The sequence below is a fragment of the Morone saxatilis genome, unplaced genomic scaffold (genome assembly GCF_004916995.1).
Source record: "Morone saxatilis isolate NCDOM2014 unplaced genomic scaffold, NCSU_SB_2.0 Contig21, whole genome shotgun sequence".
In the NCBI taxonomy this organism is placed as follows: Eukaryota; Metazoa; Chordata; class Actinopteri; family Moronidae; genus Morone; species Morone saxatilis.
The window spans coordinates 1,306,898-1,326,475 of NW_023339774.1; the positions used below are offsets into that span (position 1 = coordinate 1,306,898).

The following is a 19,578-nucleotide window of genomic DNA, read 5'->3' on the forward strand; positions in this document are numbered from 1 at the left end:
GTAAAGTAAAAATTCCACCGCAAACTACCTACCATATTTCCCCAAACACAGAGGTGATGTGATAATATTAGTCCCATGCGAATCAGTATCTCTGTGATTTGGCGTCGTTTTTTTTTTTTTGTGTGTTTTCCATGCCTTTTTTCTGCCTTTTTCCTGGTCGAGAATTATGGAGGCTGCGTTTGGCATTATAAATTAAAGTCTGTTGACACGCATTTTGGTGCAAATTCAGGGGGCTCATCTAGGGACACAGCATGGAGATCCCCATTCGCAGAAAGAGCAAGCCTCAAAATCCATCAGAAGAGGACAAATCCGGAAGATGACATGATGGATCTACATGCTGGCCAGCAGCGTCAAGGAAATAATTAGTTATTTATAGTAAATTCGAGTTAAAACACAGACTTCGCTTATCCCGTGCGAATGCTCCGCATGAAACACAGACATGGTGGGGTAATTACTAAATCACGAGGTCCCCAGGTAATACTAGTCCCTTGCGAATAGGGCTTTAGAATGATCCGTTTTTATCTATAGAGGAAGCGGGTCCTCTTCTATGGAGTCCACCATGTTTCCACAGTAGCCCAGAATGGACAAACCAAACACTGGCTCTAGATAGAGCCTTTCACATTCTTTGCGAGTTTTGTGGCCACCGTAGTTTCTCCTTCGCACCTGCTTAAGTCAAGCAGTTTCAGTCACCACTATATAAAAGATAGACCAAATGACAACTCTCCAAAAGCCGCCTGGTGAAAAAGTTTCCAAAAAATGTATTTGACGTGTACTTTATGACCTATACTGCAGTATAGGTCAAAAACTGATTTCTGTCATTTTAGGTAGTTTCTATCACACTGATGTTTGTACAAGTGTTTTTTTTTTTTGGGTTTTAATTAGTTATTTGAAGTTATGAAAAGGGATTTCATTCAATCTGCAACCGCACCACTAGATGCCGCTAAATCGTACATACTGGTCCTTTAAATGAAACCATCTGAGAAGAAATGTTTCTGTTTCTGTTGAAACAACTGAAACATGAGAAGGGGCCCCAGTCAGACACCGCCTTTTGGAGATTTGGAACCTGTGGTTTAATTTCTTAGCAAAGCATTGAGTTTAAAATGTACTTTTATGTAAAATCTCCATCTAGCAGTAGTGGTGAAGTAAAAAGCGCAATATTTCCCTCTGAAATGCAGTGTAGGAGAAATATAAAGTAAACAAAAAATTAAGTACACGTACTTAAATGTACTGTTACTTTCTATCCCTTTAAACAGTGCAGTAACTGATGAAGAGTATAATGTAAGTACTTTATTTACCCACTTTTCTAAGTACTTGCAGATTTACCGTAATCCCTTTAAAAACTGCTCACTCACCTTCGTTCTCCCACTCTGACAGAGACCTTTTGTCACTTCTCCTCACACTGCCGATGAACTCCGGAGGGACCGGTTCTATGTTTTGATCCAGGCTGGCGGGCGGGGAGGCTGCAGCCCTCGTAGCCCCCTCGCAGTGCTCCTTCAGCCCGTCCAGATCCAGCTGAGACAGCTCCTGGAGGAAACCCTCCCTGTCCTCCTCACTCAGCTCCGACCAGAACTGCAGGACGTGAGACTGCCCTGCGCTCTCCAAGCTCCGCTCCACTCGCTCCAAGGAAAGCATTTTGTGTGTGGGGAACAAAGCAGACTGTGCAGGAAGAGGGGTTCACACATGCACACACATCCAGCCTCCTTTTCCCAGCAGGCTACAGGAGGTGCAGGAGTGTGCTGGTCTGCAGGAAATGACTGTGTGTCATGAGCAACTCGTGACTGCAGCCCTCGGATCCAAACAAGGATCCTGTGGTGAGAAAGGCAAATAGAAGAGGATACAGTGCTGCAGCAGGATGACAGGCGTCTTTATGCTGTTTCAGGATTGCAGAAGCAAAACATGTCTGAAAGAAGTCCCTGAACAGCCACCGTTTCCTCTCAGTCAGCAACATGTAGAGGCTGTGTTGACTCAGCAGCAGCCGTCAGCTGACTGTAGCTGGTTTTAAAAGCAGAGGATGGACAAAGTCTGCTATCATTATATTCACACACGCTGTATCCACACACTTCCGCTGCGCTTTACAACAAGCCTGGTTCTGCTTCTGTGGTTCCCAGCAGTTTTAAGCCACTGAGCTAATCTGCCCAGGGACCGTCTCCAAATTGCCCCCGAGTATTTATTGTTGGTAGAATCGACATAAAGATGTTCCTTTATTGATAGATCGATCGATTGACATTCAAATTGGCACAGCAGTACAGGAGAATGTGGTGCAAAGAGTAAAGAAAGGATAAAATACAATAACATTACATATAAAATATATAAAGTATATACAGTAATATAGAATATGGTAAGCAATACAACTGTATAGCTGTATATGTGCAATGTTTCTGTAGTAAAAGATAGATGACGTTACAGCCCTCCAAAAGTGAAGCCAAAACATCTCTATCGCCCCCTGGTGGCGGACTGCAGTATAGGTCATAAAGCCCACCAACTCTATGTTAGCAGATGGGACATGGGCAAATCATTTTTTTTCCAAAGATGGTTTCTGTCATTTTAGGTAGTTCTTATCATGCTAATTTTATTGTAAACCATTGATGGTTCTAATGAGTTATTTGAAGCTATACAAAGGAGTTTCACATCATGATTGAAAGCGGAGTGCTGCTCGTGATAGAGTCAGCCAGGCGTATGGGCAGGACTCCGATACCGCAGCGCCAACCCCATCACTACTCCTCAGACTCTGGCTCCAAGTTGTGAAAGACAGCAGCGGAACCTGGGATATCATTATCATATTGGCTTCATTTTTGTACAGTGGCAGGAGACTGACCAGTCCATCTTTTATGTAATTTGGTTAAGACAAAATTTAAAGGTCCAGTGTGTAGGATTCAGTGGCATCTAGTGGTGAAGTTGCAGACTGCAACCAACTCAATATAGCTCAGTCTTGTAAGCGTGTAGGAGAAACTTCAGCAGCTATTTTTTTTTATTTATTTAACCAGACAAAAACCAGTTTAGATAAAATCTTTTTCAATGGTGACCTGGCCAAGATGGCAGATATTGAATGCACTCTAAATATATACAAAATATTATAGTGTTCTGGGCTGCTGTTCAGCAGGGCCGACTCTATAGAATAGGACCCCCTCTTTTTTTGTTTTTTCCTTTACTGAAGAGCATTGTATTGGACAATACATTATATATTTATAGCTACTATATACTATACTATATTGTCAGTATTTTAGACCCCTCAAAACTTCACAAATCTTGTCAGGGGAGCTCATGATTAATTAACAGGAGCCCTGGCTCCCCTGTAGTTCGGACCCTGATCAAACTATTCAATGATCCCTCTTTTCCTGCATGAAAGCATCTGCATTTGTCATGTTTCTCCAATCATTCATTCAGGTTTCTTCTTCTTCCCTTTCCTTTGTCACCTGCCTGTAAGCTATAATATCAGTATTTGTTGTCTGTTGGGCCGAAGACAACAGAAATCCTTTTACCCTTCTGACACAAGTATAATTTGAATGTCACAAAGTGTTTGAATTTCCCACCTGTCTGGTCCTATTACTACTTCTTCAATTACTTCATTTCTACAACTCACTGTCAGTTGTTTTTGCACAACTGCCCCACTTTCACTTCCACAGACTGTCTGGCTGTACTGCACTGTACCTTAATGTAACTGCTGTCTGTCACATGCCTGTCACACTGCTTATGGGTATTGGCTCTCTGCCCACTCAGTCTTTTAACCTTTGTGAACAAGCCTGTACAGTTAAAGCGACGGTTTCTCCCATGAGGTGGGTGCTGCGGTGTGGAGGTAAAGTAGTAAATACCAAATAAACCCAGATCAAAACACTGCTGAACTAGTTTATTTAACAGGTGAGATATACAAGCATATATATTTTTTAGCATAACATTCTTTCAATGGATGCAACAAACTACTGTACAACAACTCACATATTCATTCAGGCATGTCTAGCATAATAAAATAAAATAGAAATATATATACTGAATACACTAACATTTACCAATATACATTGTGTTTGTATAGTCTAGCACTTCCTGTACAGTTCAAGTTCCACTGGTGATTCGCCTAACTGCCTGTTAGTCAGAACAACATACAGTAAGGGCTACTGTTAAGACATTGGAGCGTTACTGCACTGTACAAAATATGGAAAACATGGTGACATCTTTCTCTGTCACTAATTTATGCATATAGCATATCAGAGCAAGGGGTCGGATACACACTTGTTGAGCCAGAGAGGAAGAGGAGGAAAGAGCGACGGGCTGAGACATTTGCTTCCAAGCATGTGAATGAGGATCAGCCAACAAATGTGAGCCCTTCGTCTCTTCTCCGTCTGCTACAAAGACACAGCGTGGTTTCAAAAGCAGACGTGGTGCTTTAGTAAGGCGGCTGACCAAAGGCAGCCTGGCATCCTGAAGCAAACAGTCCAACACGAGAGACTGCAGTTCTATCAGACATACACAGATTATAATAGTGAACACATCCTTTCTTTTGTTACATAACACACAATGGATACAGTACAATGAGATCCAGTTCAGATTGTATATGTCTGCCCAGAATGTGTTTATTCTTCATGATAGTCGGCTGTGCTTTTGCCTGAGCAGTGTTTGCAGCTGAAATGCAGGGTTTTTACTGTTGATCACCAAAACAACAAACTGCTGCTGCGGAGACGATTCCATCAGGGAAATCTTTGTATGGGGCCCCAAAGTGTTCAGTAGCAAATAAATAAGTATAAAATAACAATGATAATAATGAGATTTTTTTATTTACCTTATTATGAAATCTTATTTCATCATCTTATTTACATAATAGCAGTTTTATGGGATTTTTTTTTATTCCATAATAGAATTTTTTATTGTGAAATAACCTTTTTCAAAAGTCAGTTTTTTTAAATGATAGGATTTCCAAACACTTTTTTTTATTAAAGCCATTACTTATTTCAAAATGTCAATATTTATGACAGAGGTGTTGCCACTGCCCTCTCTCACCTTCAGCCAACCATCTGCCCAACAACTGCTATACAGTTTAGCCAGTTAGCACCTGTCCCCCAAAGTCATTTTAAACAACCAACCGGAGGCTGCTGCTTTAAAAAAAAAATCACAGTAACTAGACCTCTTCAGCTTTTAGCCTTTAAATGCTGCTCATGCTACCAACTAGCTAGATGGGGTTGTGAGCTTGGTTTATTACTCCGCATCAAAATGAGGAGCAAGTGTTAACTGTAGCAGCTAAGTAACTGTGGTTACTTCTGACACATTTTGATTCTAAAGATTTTCTTCAGAGAGAGAGACACGGAGAGCAAAAACAAAACAAAACTATTTCTGTGGTTTCTCTGGGCAAACAGGAGCCAGCTAACAATGCTAATGCTGACCCTTTACATTGATGCTGAATAAATACCCCAAACCCACGGCCGGCCTGGCTGGTTAACTCACTAGGCAGGTAGCATGGAAGCATTTTTAAGCTAAGGCTAAAAGCTAAAGAGATTTAATAGCTGTCTGTGTGTATTTACAGCAACAACCAGGGTCCCAGTTTGCTGTCAACTTAACAATTATTTTTTTATCATTTTCTTTATTAATGATTTTTAAAAATAACGATTTAAAAAATGGAAATTAGTTCAATGAAGACATGTATTTTGAAAATAAAACAATATACTGATCTCTAATGCCACCTTAAGATATTTCTATTTAGTGCTTTACTAATGTGCCACAATAGTGGAATGTGTTTGGGTTCAAATCTCTTCATTTGGGGGCTTTTCCAAGCAAATATTGATATGTTATGTCTCCTTGCCACTCCATGACCTCTAATTGCTGTGGCTCCAGTTAACAAACGCTAACTGGCTAACTTTGACTACAGTTGTTGAGCTTGCTAGCTTCAGAGAGGCAGAGGGCATGTGATTGGCTGAAAGGTTAGACAACAGGTCGTCAATGGTCATTAAAAGTCTTATTGGGCAATAAAACTGGAAAAATGTCATTCAGAAAACTATATGAAATAAAAGCCAACTTTTTAGAGGGGCATTTTGAAATAAAAATATCTATAATAAAATAAAATGCAATCATAAATGATGACAAAACATTTCACAATGAGTCGAGTTGGAATTTTCTTCAATTATATCACAAATTGTTGGTTTATTTGTATATTTTACACAATGCGTTCATATGACTATTTGGTAGTAAACACTTCGGGGCTCCATGTCTATTGAGGCTTTGAATTTTTAAGAGTCACTTCTTAATCAGTCGCTTCTTTCACCAAAATACAAAAATACATCCATCTGACTCCTCAGCACAACCAACAGATCACAAATTCAGTCAACAATCTGTGTTTTGTAAAAATAAATAAATAAATAAAGTAATAAATAAAAAAAACATACAGCAGAGTACCTTAAAGTGCATTCAATGTTCTACAGACTCCGCCTCTTAAAGTGTTTCGGCACATTTACATAAGCTTGGCACGCAAGGCACTCATGGGAATCTGTGAGCATTTGACACAGGGCAGCAGTCGGGTTGGGAGCGCTGCCTCTGCTGGATGTCCTTCAATGTGACTTAAAGGAGTGTTTATTTACATCGTACAACAATGGCAAACATCTATAGCCAATAAGCCGGTTAAATATTCCCTAGAGATTCTGTAGCTACCGACAACATCTGGGAAAATACTGAACAGCAGTTGAACCTGTAAATTCTAACGATAATTTTGACAAATATTGCGTTGGGATATGACTCATGATTAGTGGGAATGATCATTTTTGCATCAGAATATACATTTTTACTCAAAAAACTATTTAAATCATGATGATTTCTTGAGGTCTGTAGTGCCAAAGAAACATGTTTTCCAACATAGGCCAGGGTATCCTGATTGATCTCGCGATTTTGTCCAGTCACAGAAATGTTTCTGCAAATTTGACCAATCATTGTAGTTTCCCTCAGGTGATATAACTAGTAGGGCAACACAGCAACCACAGTGTGGGCATGCAGGCAGGCTGCTCTTTGAGTCATAATCCTCTCCTCCACATCGAGCAGCCTCACCTGCAAAGGTAGCCAGCAGTTGGTTTGCTGTTGCTGCCCTCTTTCTGCTGCTGTCGCTCAGTTACACTGTGGGCAGTAACTCATTGCTACTAATAACATGACTTTCCCCAGTAACTAGTAGTGAGTAACTAATTACTAATAATGCTCAGTAATAATATTACAGTTACCCCCCCAAAAATTATTTGTTGCTACCATACTTGAGAAAATCCTACAATCCAATCACATCTTTGGATTCATTTTTGTAACTAGCTTGGAATATGAATATGGAAATATTCACATTACACTGATTTAACAAATAAAACTGGATTTTCATTGTTGTAAGTCTGAATTTTGGGGAGAAAGGACACAATTACCAGTTTTGTGGGGAGTAGCAGAAAGGTGATATAACTAGTAGGGCAACTAATTATTGTCAATTATTATTAAAGAGTAATGAATTACATTATTTGAGTAACTAGCCCAACAGTGCTCAGTTAATGGTTAAATGCTATATGGCAGATTATCATTCTGTGCAGTAAGTCTATTGTCTACTGGATCTGCGGAAATGAAAGCAGGACTGTGTAACTTTTGAAAGAAGACATAACATCACATCCCTTTGTACAAATGAAAAGTTGAATTCATAAAAAAAAAAACTCAAAACAAACTTTAGACATATTGTGTTATGTTACTGAGTCAGTTCACTGACATTACAATCTTTCTAATAATGTCCTACTGTTTTTTGTTTTTTTTGCAGTGGTTTTATCACAAAAATAAAACAAGAGGTAAACAACAAACATGTCTCCTAGTGAGTATAGACTAGGAGACACGTTTGTTGTTTACTGGGGGATTTTTCAGGCCGATATTGATTTTAGATGTGGATTGTGCACACCGAGTGCTGACCGATATTATCAGCAAGGCCCTATATTCAAGTGAATCTTGGGAAACAAACTTTCAAATTCAATGTTCCACTATTGGAAGACTCCTCACCTCTCTAAACATTTGCATTGAGGACATCAAAGGGCACTAAAGACAGCTCAGACTGTACTCAACAAATATTATGTCTGGAATAGCACAGCCAAACATAAATCAAAACACTTTCACCTGCTCTTCAAAACTCAATGTTCCTTACACCCCACAGTACAAAAGAGTGCTGGACTGAACAAACAACATAATAACACGTGTGCTATTCCTACGCCCTTACCAAAACATTAAGGGTAGCGCTGGAGGAAGATTCATTCCTTTGGAAGCATTAATGAGTTTTTGGCAATTTAATGAAAACTGTGGATTGCATTCAGGCCAGAGGGAGTGTCGGAGTGTAGATAATGCAATGGTTGAACCTGTCTGCTGTGGGAAAGAAAAGCTCCTGATCACCTTGTTACATAGAACACAGCTGTGGATACCCTCTAGATCAACACAAAGGAGCACATTACATACCTGCAGAGGTTACGTCTACATGGGTTTTCTGCAGTCACTGTACTTTTGATTATTAATAGTGTTCAAGTCTTCCAGTAGGACGACATAGGAAATGCTCTGTGAAACGCCTTAGCAAAGCCCTTCGAGACAAAGAGTGTTCATTGACTGCAGAACCGCTCCTGCCACGTCAATGTCAGTGCCCAAAACCAGCAGGTGCATTTTACTGGTCCACCAGTAAACCACTTCAATATAAACTTGTCCTCCTAAACTAAGATTAGGTTGAAGCACAGCTGGTTTGCCAAAAGAAAGATTTAAATAAGAGCAACTTACAGAAATGTCTTAAATCACGCCTTCCTGATCCTCTAAGTCTTCATCTCTTCAGCCTCTCTGTTTTCATTCCTCTTCATTTAATTTGATTGATTGATTATTTGATTTAAATACGTAGAATGTAAGCTTTAACTTTAGTCTTCAGCTGGAAACAAAAACAAAAACAAAAAACCTGTTGCACCTTCATCTTCTCACTCTGCCTCCCTCCTCACTTTGACTGGACCCCCAGCTTGATCTTGAGGTACTCGTAGACCACGTAGCTGATGCTGACAGACGGAATGACCTTCATGAAGTTGGGCGCCAGGCCTCTGTAGAGTCCCATGGGCCCCTCGGTCCTAATGATGTGTCTGAACAGGCTCGTCATGCTCATCTGAGGGCCTCCTTCCAGGGTAGCTGAGGAAGAGGGCGACGACACGGATCATTACACACAAAGCTACCCTCTTGTTCTTGGTTCCCAGAGGTCTAAACACACAAACAATTAAAGATGCTCCAATTTTTTCGTCTCATATCAGAACTCTATAGAGATCATTTAGGAAGTGGCTGCCATCACCACCTTCATTGTTTCTAAGCTGCTGTTCTCATGGCCTTCCATGGCTATAACCAGGTCACCGCGGTAACCAGAAAAATTAGGAAAATGATGCAGGAGCTCATTTTACTATCCAGGTTCACTGAACTATGCATAGAAAATCACTAGAATTACTGCTCTGTGGTTGTAAGCCTGCTCCAACCGGTCAGGTTGCAGTTTACTGCATGTTTTTTAACGAATGCAAATGCATTCATATGCATATAGCTGTTTAAAGAGGTTAGCTGAAATGTAAACAATCCGGTCATATCATCATCTCTTAACTCCATTCTCGTGTCTCAAGTTACTAATCAGACTGTCAATAATGAAGTGGAAGTCTTGGCCTGGAATACCAGAAGGCCTGAAACATTGGCTGTTGCTGAGCCAATGGGTTCTGAGATTGTGCAGCGACTGACCTTGTGCCTGCATTCGAGTCCTGACCAGGGCGAGTGGGTAGCTGGACAGCTGGCCACATGTGCTGGAAGTGGTGCAACAAGCCAGGAGCACAAACACTCCCGGATCAGCGCTGTCTGTGGCAAAGCGCTGCAGCCAGGAATTCTTCAGAGTCTGACAGAGTAGAGGAGAGCAAAGGAGTCAGACCGAGCTAAACAACAATAAACAACAGAGTTGCCCCTTGATAGCGACCACGCACCTCATAGACGGCCAGGTCGATGCCAGCGTAGGGGATGATGCCCAGCATGTTGGGGATGTAGCCCTTGTAGAAAGCAGCCACACCTTCCTTCCGGAAGATATGTTTGGCACAATCCAAGATGCCCGAGTACTGGCCTGTCTTCCTCAGGGCTAACCGTGTCTTTAGAACCTGAGAGGACAGGAAGTGATGTCAGGCCTCCTGACAAACAAAAGAAACCTCCACTTTGTTGTCCAAGAGTCGTAGAAAATCTTTCATAATTGGACAAACACAGACTAGCATACATATTCCGTGCATTATCTTTCACATAAAAAATAAGTTGTGTTATGAACCTCATTTACGTAAATGACTTGCTCACACTTTGTGCATAACTGAAGGTCTGTGAGTCTGCGTGTGAAGGTCTGTTTTCCTCCAGATAACACACAGTACAGTTTCACATGATGGGTTCAAGGCTAAAAGTTAAAATGGGCAGTCAGTCACAAGACACAAAAAGAGTTACTACAGTACATTTAAAGGACCAGCGTGTAGGATTTAGTGGCATCTAACGGTGAAGTTGCAGATTGCAACCATGTGAACACAGCTCAGCCTTCCAAGCGTGTAACAGAAACTACGGTGGCTGCGAAACATGAAAAAAACGAATCCCTATCTAGAGCCAGTGTTTGTTTGTCTGTTGTGGGCTATTGTAGAAACATGGCAGACTCTGCCAATGTAGATAAAAAAAGGCTCATTCTAAGCTAACAAAAAACACAACGATTATTATTTTCAGGTGATATTATATTATATTCAACTTCTGCCAAAATAGATCTTCCTAAATGTAACACACTGGACCTTTAAATAATAAATAGAAACTTAATGAACACTTAAATTTTTTAAGCAAGTCTTGCTTGAAAAATTGTTTCATTTTGTCTTAGCCTCTCACCTCCATGGGGTAGATGCTGCTCTGAGCAATTACTCCAGCCAGAGAGCCAGCCACCAGTCTCTCTCCAATGCCCAGCGTCTCCTGGTTGCTTCCGATTAATCGTTTAATCTGACAGAAAGGTCATTTTGTTATGCAACAACATAAAATGTGACACAAATAAACAGCTATTGGAACCAGAGCTGTATTGTTGTATACCTGTTCGTAGGCCATGAACTTAATAGCAGACTCAGGGGCGATTTTGATGACATTGATGCCATTGCCTCGCCACAGTGACCTCACACCGCCCTCTCGGATCATCTGGGCAAAGCCCCCAGCAATACGCATGCTGTTGCTCTTGGAGGAGTGAACCTGAGGAAGCCGGGACCAGTCATGATCACTATTTCACTTTACACATTTTAGAATGAAAATATCACTCTTTGCCAAAATGCTGCCTCATTCATTGTTTCATTGTTGAGTGCTGAGTTTTACCTGCATGAGTACTTTGAGCCTGTCCAGAGGTGCTGTGCAGGTTCGAGACACAGCACCAGCTCCTCCTCCGGCCACAAGGTGTCGCCACAACATTCCTGTTTTCTTCTCCTCTGCCGTGAACTCGTCAGGAACCAACAAACTCTCCCCAACATCAAAGATCTGATGAGGTCGGGTTTCAGAGGGGTGGGGGTGGGTACCAAATGAGATACAACACAAATCATAAGTAAGGGAGATGTGGTGTGAAACAGAGGAAGTGCTATCTATACCGAGAGTGGCAGGGATTTTTGTGTGGGGACTATTTCTGCAGGCTTTCTTCAGGGTTTAACAGGTTTCAGACTATTCTGAATGCAATTTGAGATAATAAACGTACCAACGGTATAAAAAAGAAATATCAGCATTGGTTCCATGTCAGTTTGGTTTTGTAGTTACAGCATGATCAATACACATTTTAAGACTTTTTAAGACCCCACAGTTACCCGGATTTCTTACTGATGCAAAAAAAGAGAAATATTATAACTCATGATGTATTGTTAAGCCCTATGTGGACTGGATTAATATTACAGAATAAATGCAGTAAAGGAATACTAAATCCTTGGTTATTAAACTCGTTTGCCAGGAGGCTTTACTTACAGCATCTGGTTCGTGCGGGAAAATCAGGTGACATTCATCACCACTGGGCTTATCAAATTATATAGTGTCATTATATATATTGGTACTATTTAAATATTTACCAGTAATTCAATTACTTACACATACAGTTATAAACTACTGAAATGGCTTTCTCTGAATGCTCATATGCTTTTACAAGAACAAAGGGGCTGCTATCGTTGTATTTACCTCTCTACTCATAAAATCAGTTACACAATGCAGACTTGCCATGAGTGACAATGCTACAGCCCATTTGATGAGTCTCTGGAAACTATCAGGTCAGCAAAATCCTTTCCCCATTCTTCACACAGAACTCAAACTGAGCTGCTGAAACTGAAATGCACCAGAACTCATGCACTTTTAAAACGTGTAGCGTCTCTCTGCACATTTGGGATCTAAGTTACTGGATGGTAAGATGGTAGGTGCAATGATTCTGTATAATAAATCCTTTCCGAAGTTGTGTCCTTTTGAAGGTTTTAAAATATATAAAATAAAAACACAAATGCAAAAGGCATATGAAAAGACTAATAACAGAATGATATATCTTTATAACAAGAAACTTTTCTTGTTTTTAAAAGATCCTTTTTACACTAAAAGAAGATTTTTTTTATGTTGTGACATTTTTCTTTCTTATTCCTAGATACCAAATTATTGTGTTTTTATAAGAACATTTTCTTGTTATAACAACATACCACTTTATCCTGATATATCACGAAACCAACTCAATGTACCATTAAGTGACAAACAAAACAACCTGAATCTGTTCCTTTCTGAGCTAAACTTGGCTACTTCCTGCTTTTTGCGGTTACTTCAAGACATCCCAGTAGCTCTCATTCAAAATTTGGAGTTTGATATACAAATCCCTCAAGCTAAAAGACTAGAAACAATATGATCCAACATACATTCTAACCACCTAAAACTAGCATCTATAAGTGCCTATGAATTAATACATTTTACATCATTTAATGTAACACTCATGTTGAACATTTCAGCTTCCTCTGTCTCATGCATTGTCCCCACATACACATTTTAGTAGAAAAGATGAGATTTTGGTTTGGAGTCGAGTGGAAGAGTGTGTACCGTGGAGTGTTTCCAGTAGAGGATGATCTCAGGAATGTTGTCTGCTGGATGCAGGAGGTGGTAATCCCGCCACTCATTCCAGTCAATTGTCATTGTGCCGTTTTTATCCATACTGGGGATGTAAAGTAACACAGACTGTTAGAAAAGTGACAGTTTCAGACAGCAGAAAAAACAAGCTATCTGCTCACATGCACTGTTTACTTCTTAATAATGCTAACATTTGTGCATATGGCTTCCTTTATGAGCTCAAGTGCATTTTGTTACTTGAGCGCTCTGTACCACAACAGCATTTCTTTGTTTTACCATTGTTATATTTGTTGTATTTTTAATCTGAAAGGACTGAAAACAAATAGCAGCTGTAACTGAAGGAGACAGATTATACAGTGGTGATCAGTGCTGGCTGAGCAAGCAGACCATAGAAGCTACTACTTACTACAAGATAGGGGCCCAGATATGACCCCTCCTTATTCTGAGACCAGCCAGAGAGAAGAAGAGACAAACAGACAGACAGACATACAGACAGACAGGAGGTTAAAAGAACTAGACGAGGATTACACTGAGCCATAACAACATGAGCCAGGTGCTGCTAGATAAATAGAACAACTAGATAGTTCAGTGAGTAGTGACAAGCACCATGATTGATGGTTTAATGTAAGTGATGGCTTTTTGTCATTCAGACACATGTGGCCATCATGTAAATCTTTCTACCTTTTTGTTAACAGGACAGTACCGGAAAGAGCCACAGTGCTTTGCATGATATTTGGGAGTGTTGCTGCTGAGCTAAGAGGTAATGATCTTAAAGCTGCAGTAGGTAACTTGTCATAATTTGCTGAAACTTTCACTATATCCTGAAAATCAGGTTCTTCTGGCTCCTCCTAGCACTCCTAATGGCATTTGCAAGAATCCACCAGGCCTGAATGAAAACAACTAATCAGAGCCAAGAAAGATGCTTTAGGTTGGTGGCTTGAATATAGTTGATCATTGAGTCTCATTCCTGGTCTTTGTATTTGATGACGCAGGAATGAGACCCAATGATCAACCATCATTCTTCTCTTTTTAATCTGCCTTACTTTGGAGTAATGTTAGGTTTAATTTAATGTGGTCATTATTATGATTATATAGTATTGTATTCATTTTTTGCATTGCACAATTTTATTCTTGGTTGTTCATTTTGTTTTTCTGCATTTCAGTTTGCTATATGAAGCATTTTGGGCTGAATGTTTGTATGAAAGGTACTATATAAATAAATACAAATATAATAAAAGGGATTTTTTATAAAATGAACCTACTGCAGCTTTAATGTCGTTTATAGTTGGCAGAGTGTCACACAAAGTACCTTTAATTGGCTTTTGACAAACATAGACATTTAGAGACATTGCAGGGTTAGGAAACAGGCAGGTATTCTCCTGTGAGTCAGGTGGTTTGTGGGGGTTTGAGGTAGTCTACAGGTTGTGGCTCACTGTGGATACTGTAATACTCTACATACATCTAGGACATCAGGTTCAATATATGACATGATACATTATACATGACATATATTGTACCCATAAAGGTAGCTACTGTAAATATAAGTGATGGGAAACAGGAACTGAAACTGTCTGAGAAATTATAAGAAAATAAGTGAGAGTATCATGCATATAATATGGACCATTATGGGACAAAGGAGGTGGGACAAGATGCTGGGGGCGTATGAGAAAAGAAAAGAGATAAAGAAGTCCTTACAAAAAGCCGTACATCCCCTGATCCGTCAGAGGAGCGGAGGGCAAGCCTGGGAGAGTTTGGTGAAACAAAAGATTTTGGAACTGAAATAAAAGCATATTAGCACTCTTGGATTGAGTGCCCTTTTTTCACACTTACACTACCGGTCAAAAGTTTTATAACACTTCAATATTTTCAGGTTTTCATTGAAATTCATGCAGTTGATGTCTTATTGTACGCTCAAATGAGAGCATGGAACAAATACAAATAAAAATCATGGAATCAATTTATAAACCAAAATGTATTCTAAACCACCTTTGGCAGATATAAAAGCTGAACACACTCGTGGCATTCTTTCTACAATGGAAATCAAATATTATTCAAAAAGGTCTTCCCAACTCTGTTGCAGAAGTTCCCATAAATGTGTGACACTTGTAGGTTGCTTTGCTTTCACTCTTCTGTCCAGTTCANNAGCACTCCTAATGGCATTTGCAAGGAGGAAAGATAGTTGATTGTTGATTTAATCAGTGAAATACATTTAACATTGCTGTGCATGTATTTAGCAACCATAACAACAAATGTAAATTTGACCATTAATAGGCTGTATGAATGCCTGTACTTTTACAGGTGCATATTTGAAAGAGGCTAAAGAATTGGCGCTATACAAATAAAATTCAATTCAATTAAAGAAAAGTGTCACAGTGTAACTTCATTTACAGATATGACAAAAATTATTGCCTGTAGTTGTCAGGAGGGGTTATACAATCCAATCACATGCGTAAAAATGTGACATATTACAGAACGGAAAAGATGGGACACATCACATATACACTTACAGAAAGGGAGTAAACTGATTTGTGTGAATCACGGTGTCACTCTTACCTTTTGAGGATCTTCTCAGCCTGTTCCTCTGAGATGTTCACTCCCAGGTCACGCAGAGACTGCATAATTTCTTGTGAGTCAATCCGGCCTGCACCACAGAGGTAAATTAGTTATTTATTAAGTGAAGTTAAACTCCACTGATTTTATATATAAAGGCAAGTTTACTGGTTACAGTGAGGAACACTCATGTACAGCTGTATAATGTCCTATGAGTCCTTAAGTAACTATTGAGTCTTACAAAAGGACCCAGAGTAGTGCATTCTTCTTTATTCTGTCTCTTGTGAGTAACCCTCTGTTTTTTCTGTGATACTGTGTTGGTTCTATCTGTCCTCACTAACCAACAGCAGACTTGAAAACTCATTTTAACAGGACCCCTTACCATCATTCTTCTTGTCCAGACTCTTGAAGACCAGTCGGAGTTTCTTCTCATGGTCTCTGAGATAATGAACAAACTCCTCGAAGTCTAACTGTCCGTCCAGGTCTTTGTCCCCTGCTTTCACTATTTTCTATAGGGAGAGAAAGAGACAAGAGAAACCTTTGAGGGACCATGGAGAAACAACATGTGAGATGGGGGACAGGGAAAAAAATCTTATAAAAATGTTGGTCAACATGTTTAAGCTGTGTATATTGTAACTTTATCTAGGAAGGATATTAACTCAATCAGCGCTGTTATTAAAGCCATACTGCTTTGTGGACAGATTCATGTGAGAAATAGCAGCAGAGGTAAGAGCAAAGCTTCCACCATCTCCTACCATCTGTACACTGTTGACTTAGCCTGAAGTTCACCACTTTACAGCCATCACACATATCAGGTTATTAGGCATCTTTAGACAGTCCGCGGCACTCTCTCCCAATACAGTGTACCAAGCCAACCGGAAGGATTTCTACATGGAATTAGCTAGAACATGAATATATACACTTACTGGTAGGAAATGGCTGCCTGAGGGAAGGAACAGCTGGGTGCGCAGGCCAGAGAGGAAATCTACATGTTTGCTTCTGTCTGGCACCTGAGCAATACTTTAACAAATGATTTGCTCTCCGAGCAAGCAGATAAATCTAAATCTAACTGAGCATGAGAAAAAAAAATCATCCATGTGCACCACTGGACTCACAGGATGGAGACCAGTCCATCGGTCACTGTTTGAGGGACTGGATGTCTGTTTTTCTTCTACAATTAACCATATTACTGAACTAGAATTACAATCCTGTGGTGTTTCTGCAGACCAGTAAAGTTACGATGTAAAGATGGATTCTTGTAAAGTAAAGCTATACAAAATGTAGTGCTTTCATTTTCTCCTTGGATTATTAGATGCAACAGCTCTCCATTACACCCTTTCACTAATGCAAAACTAGTGCTAGTTCTGGGCTGGTGCTGGTTCAGAGTTTTAGGACCGGTTTGCTTTTCCACAGGCCAGAGAGCCACCACAGGGCCACGTCATTACGTCACTGTATACGTCTCCAACCTGAGCTATTGTTACCAAAGTTACACTAGCTGGCATGCTAGCTGTTGGTCAGCTAACATTACCCTAGAAAGCATAGCCAATTTCTCAACAAGGTTACTGACGTCAAACGAAACATCAAAGTTACAAATAAAACATTCATGTGTGAAATTAGTAGTATGCTTGCTTGGGTAATGTAGGCTGGCCAACAGCTAGCTAGCTAGCTCACTGTTAGCTCACATGTGGTTGGCCACAAGGCACCCCCAGCCCCTGTTGTTCTTGGTTCTAGACCAGCAAAGTGTTAGTGCTGCACTGGAACCAGTTTTCCTGGCTGAGAGTTGGTTCTTTAGCTGTCGAAACGCAAATAACTGGTTCCAGATTAGGCACCGGCTCCTAAGCATCCCTCCAACTGCCTTGATATAAAAGTGGTTTGTGAGCTGTACATGAAAGTCACTCACTCACAGGATTACTATTAGCTAGGTGTGCTACAATAAGTTGTTTGCAGTAATGTGATTCCAATGACGCTTGAAATTTAGAACGAGGCAGGAAGTGAAAGGCAGAATGGATGAAATGGAAAGATGAAAACCTGTACTATTGTTTACTGTGTCGTCCCAGTCAACATGTTTGTGAAGTCTGGAATCAGCCAATTCTTAGAACTCATTCTTAGATTTTGATTAAAAACCTATTTTGAGGTCACACTGCCCTGTGACCTTTGAGCCGAGTGTCACCAGTTCAGTGTTCGACCAACTGTGAAATATGGTCACAATCTCCCCTTCTGTTCCTGAGTTATGGTGTAGCATAACATCCAAAGAAGTTTTTTTTCCAGAACATTATGTCACAGCGAAACATTTTCGGGGAAAAAAATTGTTGTATTTCATTAAACATCTGTCACATTTTGTCATAATTACAATTATGATGAAAAAACAAGTGTTTTCTGATGTCACACAAATTCTGATCAGTTCATTCTGGAGTCCAAGTGGACGTTTGTGAAAAAATCTGTAGCAATTCCTTTGAGGCGTTACTGAGATAACCTGTTCACAAGACGGACAGACAGATGGACAACCTGAAAATCATAATGCAAAGCCGGTAGGAGCCAGAAAAACAATTACCTGAACATTTTTTGTAGCATTTTTACATATTTTAGATGGCTTTGAAGTTACAGTATTATCATGACATGGTAATGCAACTGTAGTAGAGGAAGTATTAAAGGACTAGTGTGTAAAATTTAGTGGCATCTAGCGGTTGCAGATTACAGTCTCTGAAGGCCAGTGCTTCTACGACTCCGCTAATTAAATAACATGAGTTATGTATGCATGCATGTATGCCACACAGGCTGTGATGCTGTGGCACCAGGACTCTGTCAGGGGCAGTAGGTCAGACTTTGTAGAAAGTGAGGAGTCTGATCAGAAGTTGGTTAGAACGATTAAGCATCCGAAGTAGAATTTAGTAGAAGTTTGAGTTTGTTTGGCCAGTGGATTTTTTTTTATTGCGTATTGGTGCATCCCTTAAAGAATTATAGCATACTGAAATAAAAAGCAGTTTCCTACTGACAGGTAAAATCACTATTGCTTCTAATTCTAACTTATCAACACATGCTTAATGCATTTTTACTTAGCCTCATTTACATATGTTGTTGTCATTGGCAAAGCACCTGATTCCTGAACTATGATTATACAAATACACGATGGAACATTCAAAATAAAAAATATACTTTAGTCAGAATTTAGGAGGACCTCCCTAATAAACACTACATGAGTTTCAGTTATCAAAGGCAATTAGTAAAGACAGGTCACACCATTATTGCACTGATTATACAACACAAACATCAAGTCATTCACACAGATTGTGCCTCTAACCCAGCAGATAATCTAATAATCTTAAATTACAGCAGAATGAGGACAAAGCAAAGGTTTTCATTCATACCTTTCTCCACTTACGATATGTCATCAATTCATGTGAAGGTAGAAATAAACTCAGCTTCAACACTGACTTTGTTCCAGATGGTAATCCATTTGATTCAAAATACTCAAATATATTGTGGTCCACACTGGACACAGGGACATAGAGACACAGACACATCAGGTTTCCTCTACTGTCCAACTGAAAGTACTAAGGAGTAAGTGGACTATACAGTAGGCAAACTGTTTGCTCTCTGTGGAATATTCCTGGAGAACAGTGTCATTAGAGCACAGGTATAATGCATAAAGAGCTCCACACCCACCCAGCCCTTAACATTGAGGTGGTTCTCTGCTGTTGCTGAGCAGACCGGAGATAAATACAGTGGTTTTGTTGTAGATGATGCCATGCCTTTTCTCAGAAACATTCAAGTATAATGCATTAAGGTCTAATCATTTACTCAGTAGAGTGCTGCAGGATTGAGTGAACAAGTCTGCACCTCCAGCTCGCTCTCCTTGAAGTCAGTGGTTGCTTTGAATGGGTTTTTTGGTTAGATGACTGTAAAAAGGTCTGTGGTTAACATAATTCAATTCAATTTTATTTG

The 19,578-nt window shown here is 39.9% G+C and overlaps 2 protein-coding genes across 3 annotated transcripts in view; both read right to left on the minus strand.

Annotated features, from left to right (window-relative positions):
- Positions 1–2,098, minus strand: part of uap1l1 (UDP-N-acetylglucosamine pyrophosphorylase 1, like 1) — a gene marked incomplete in the record, with an annotated part of 9,198 nt that extends 7,100 nt beyond the window's left edge. The window contains 1 exon segment of the mRNA XM_035667774.1: positions 1,353–2,098. Coding sequence (XP_035523667.1) covers positions 1,353–1,632 — 280 coding nt within the window.
- A 1,731-nt stretch (positions 2,099–3,829) lies between these two features.
- Positions 3,830–19,578, minus strand: part of slc25a25b (solute carrier family 25 member 25b) — a 24,624-nt gene continuing 8,875 nt past the window's right edge. Inside the window, exons 1-10 of one of the 2 annotated variants that reach the window (XM_035667773.1) lie at positions 19,002–19,262; positions 16,019–16,145; positions 15,640–15,727; positions 13,060–13,171; positions 11,332–11,490; positions 11,059–11,211; positions 10,864–10,971; positions 9,948–10,115; positions 9,712–9,862; positions 3,830–9,126 (exon numbers count right to left, since the gene is read on the minus strand). In XM_035667773.1, coding sequence (XP_035523666.1) covers positions 8,942–9,126; positions 9,712–9,862; positions 9,948–10,115; positions 10,864–10,971; positions 11,059–11,211; positions 11,332–11,490; positions 13,060–13,171; positions 15,640–15,727; positions 16,019–16,145; positions 19,002–19,157 — 1,407 coding nt within the window. In that variant the 5' untranslated portion in view covers positions 19,158–19,262 and the 3' untranslated portion in view covers positions 3,830–8,941. Of the gene's footprint in view, positions 9,127–9,711; positions 9,863–9,947; positions 10,116–10,863; positions 10,972–11,058; positions 11,212–11,331; positions 11,491–13,059; positions 13,172–15,639; positions 15,728–16,018; positions 16,146–19,001; positions 19,263–19,578 lie in introns of those variants that run through there. The other variant, XM_035667772.1, reaches the window with a different exon arrangement.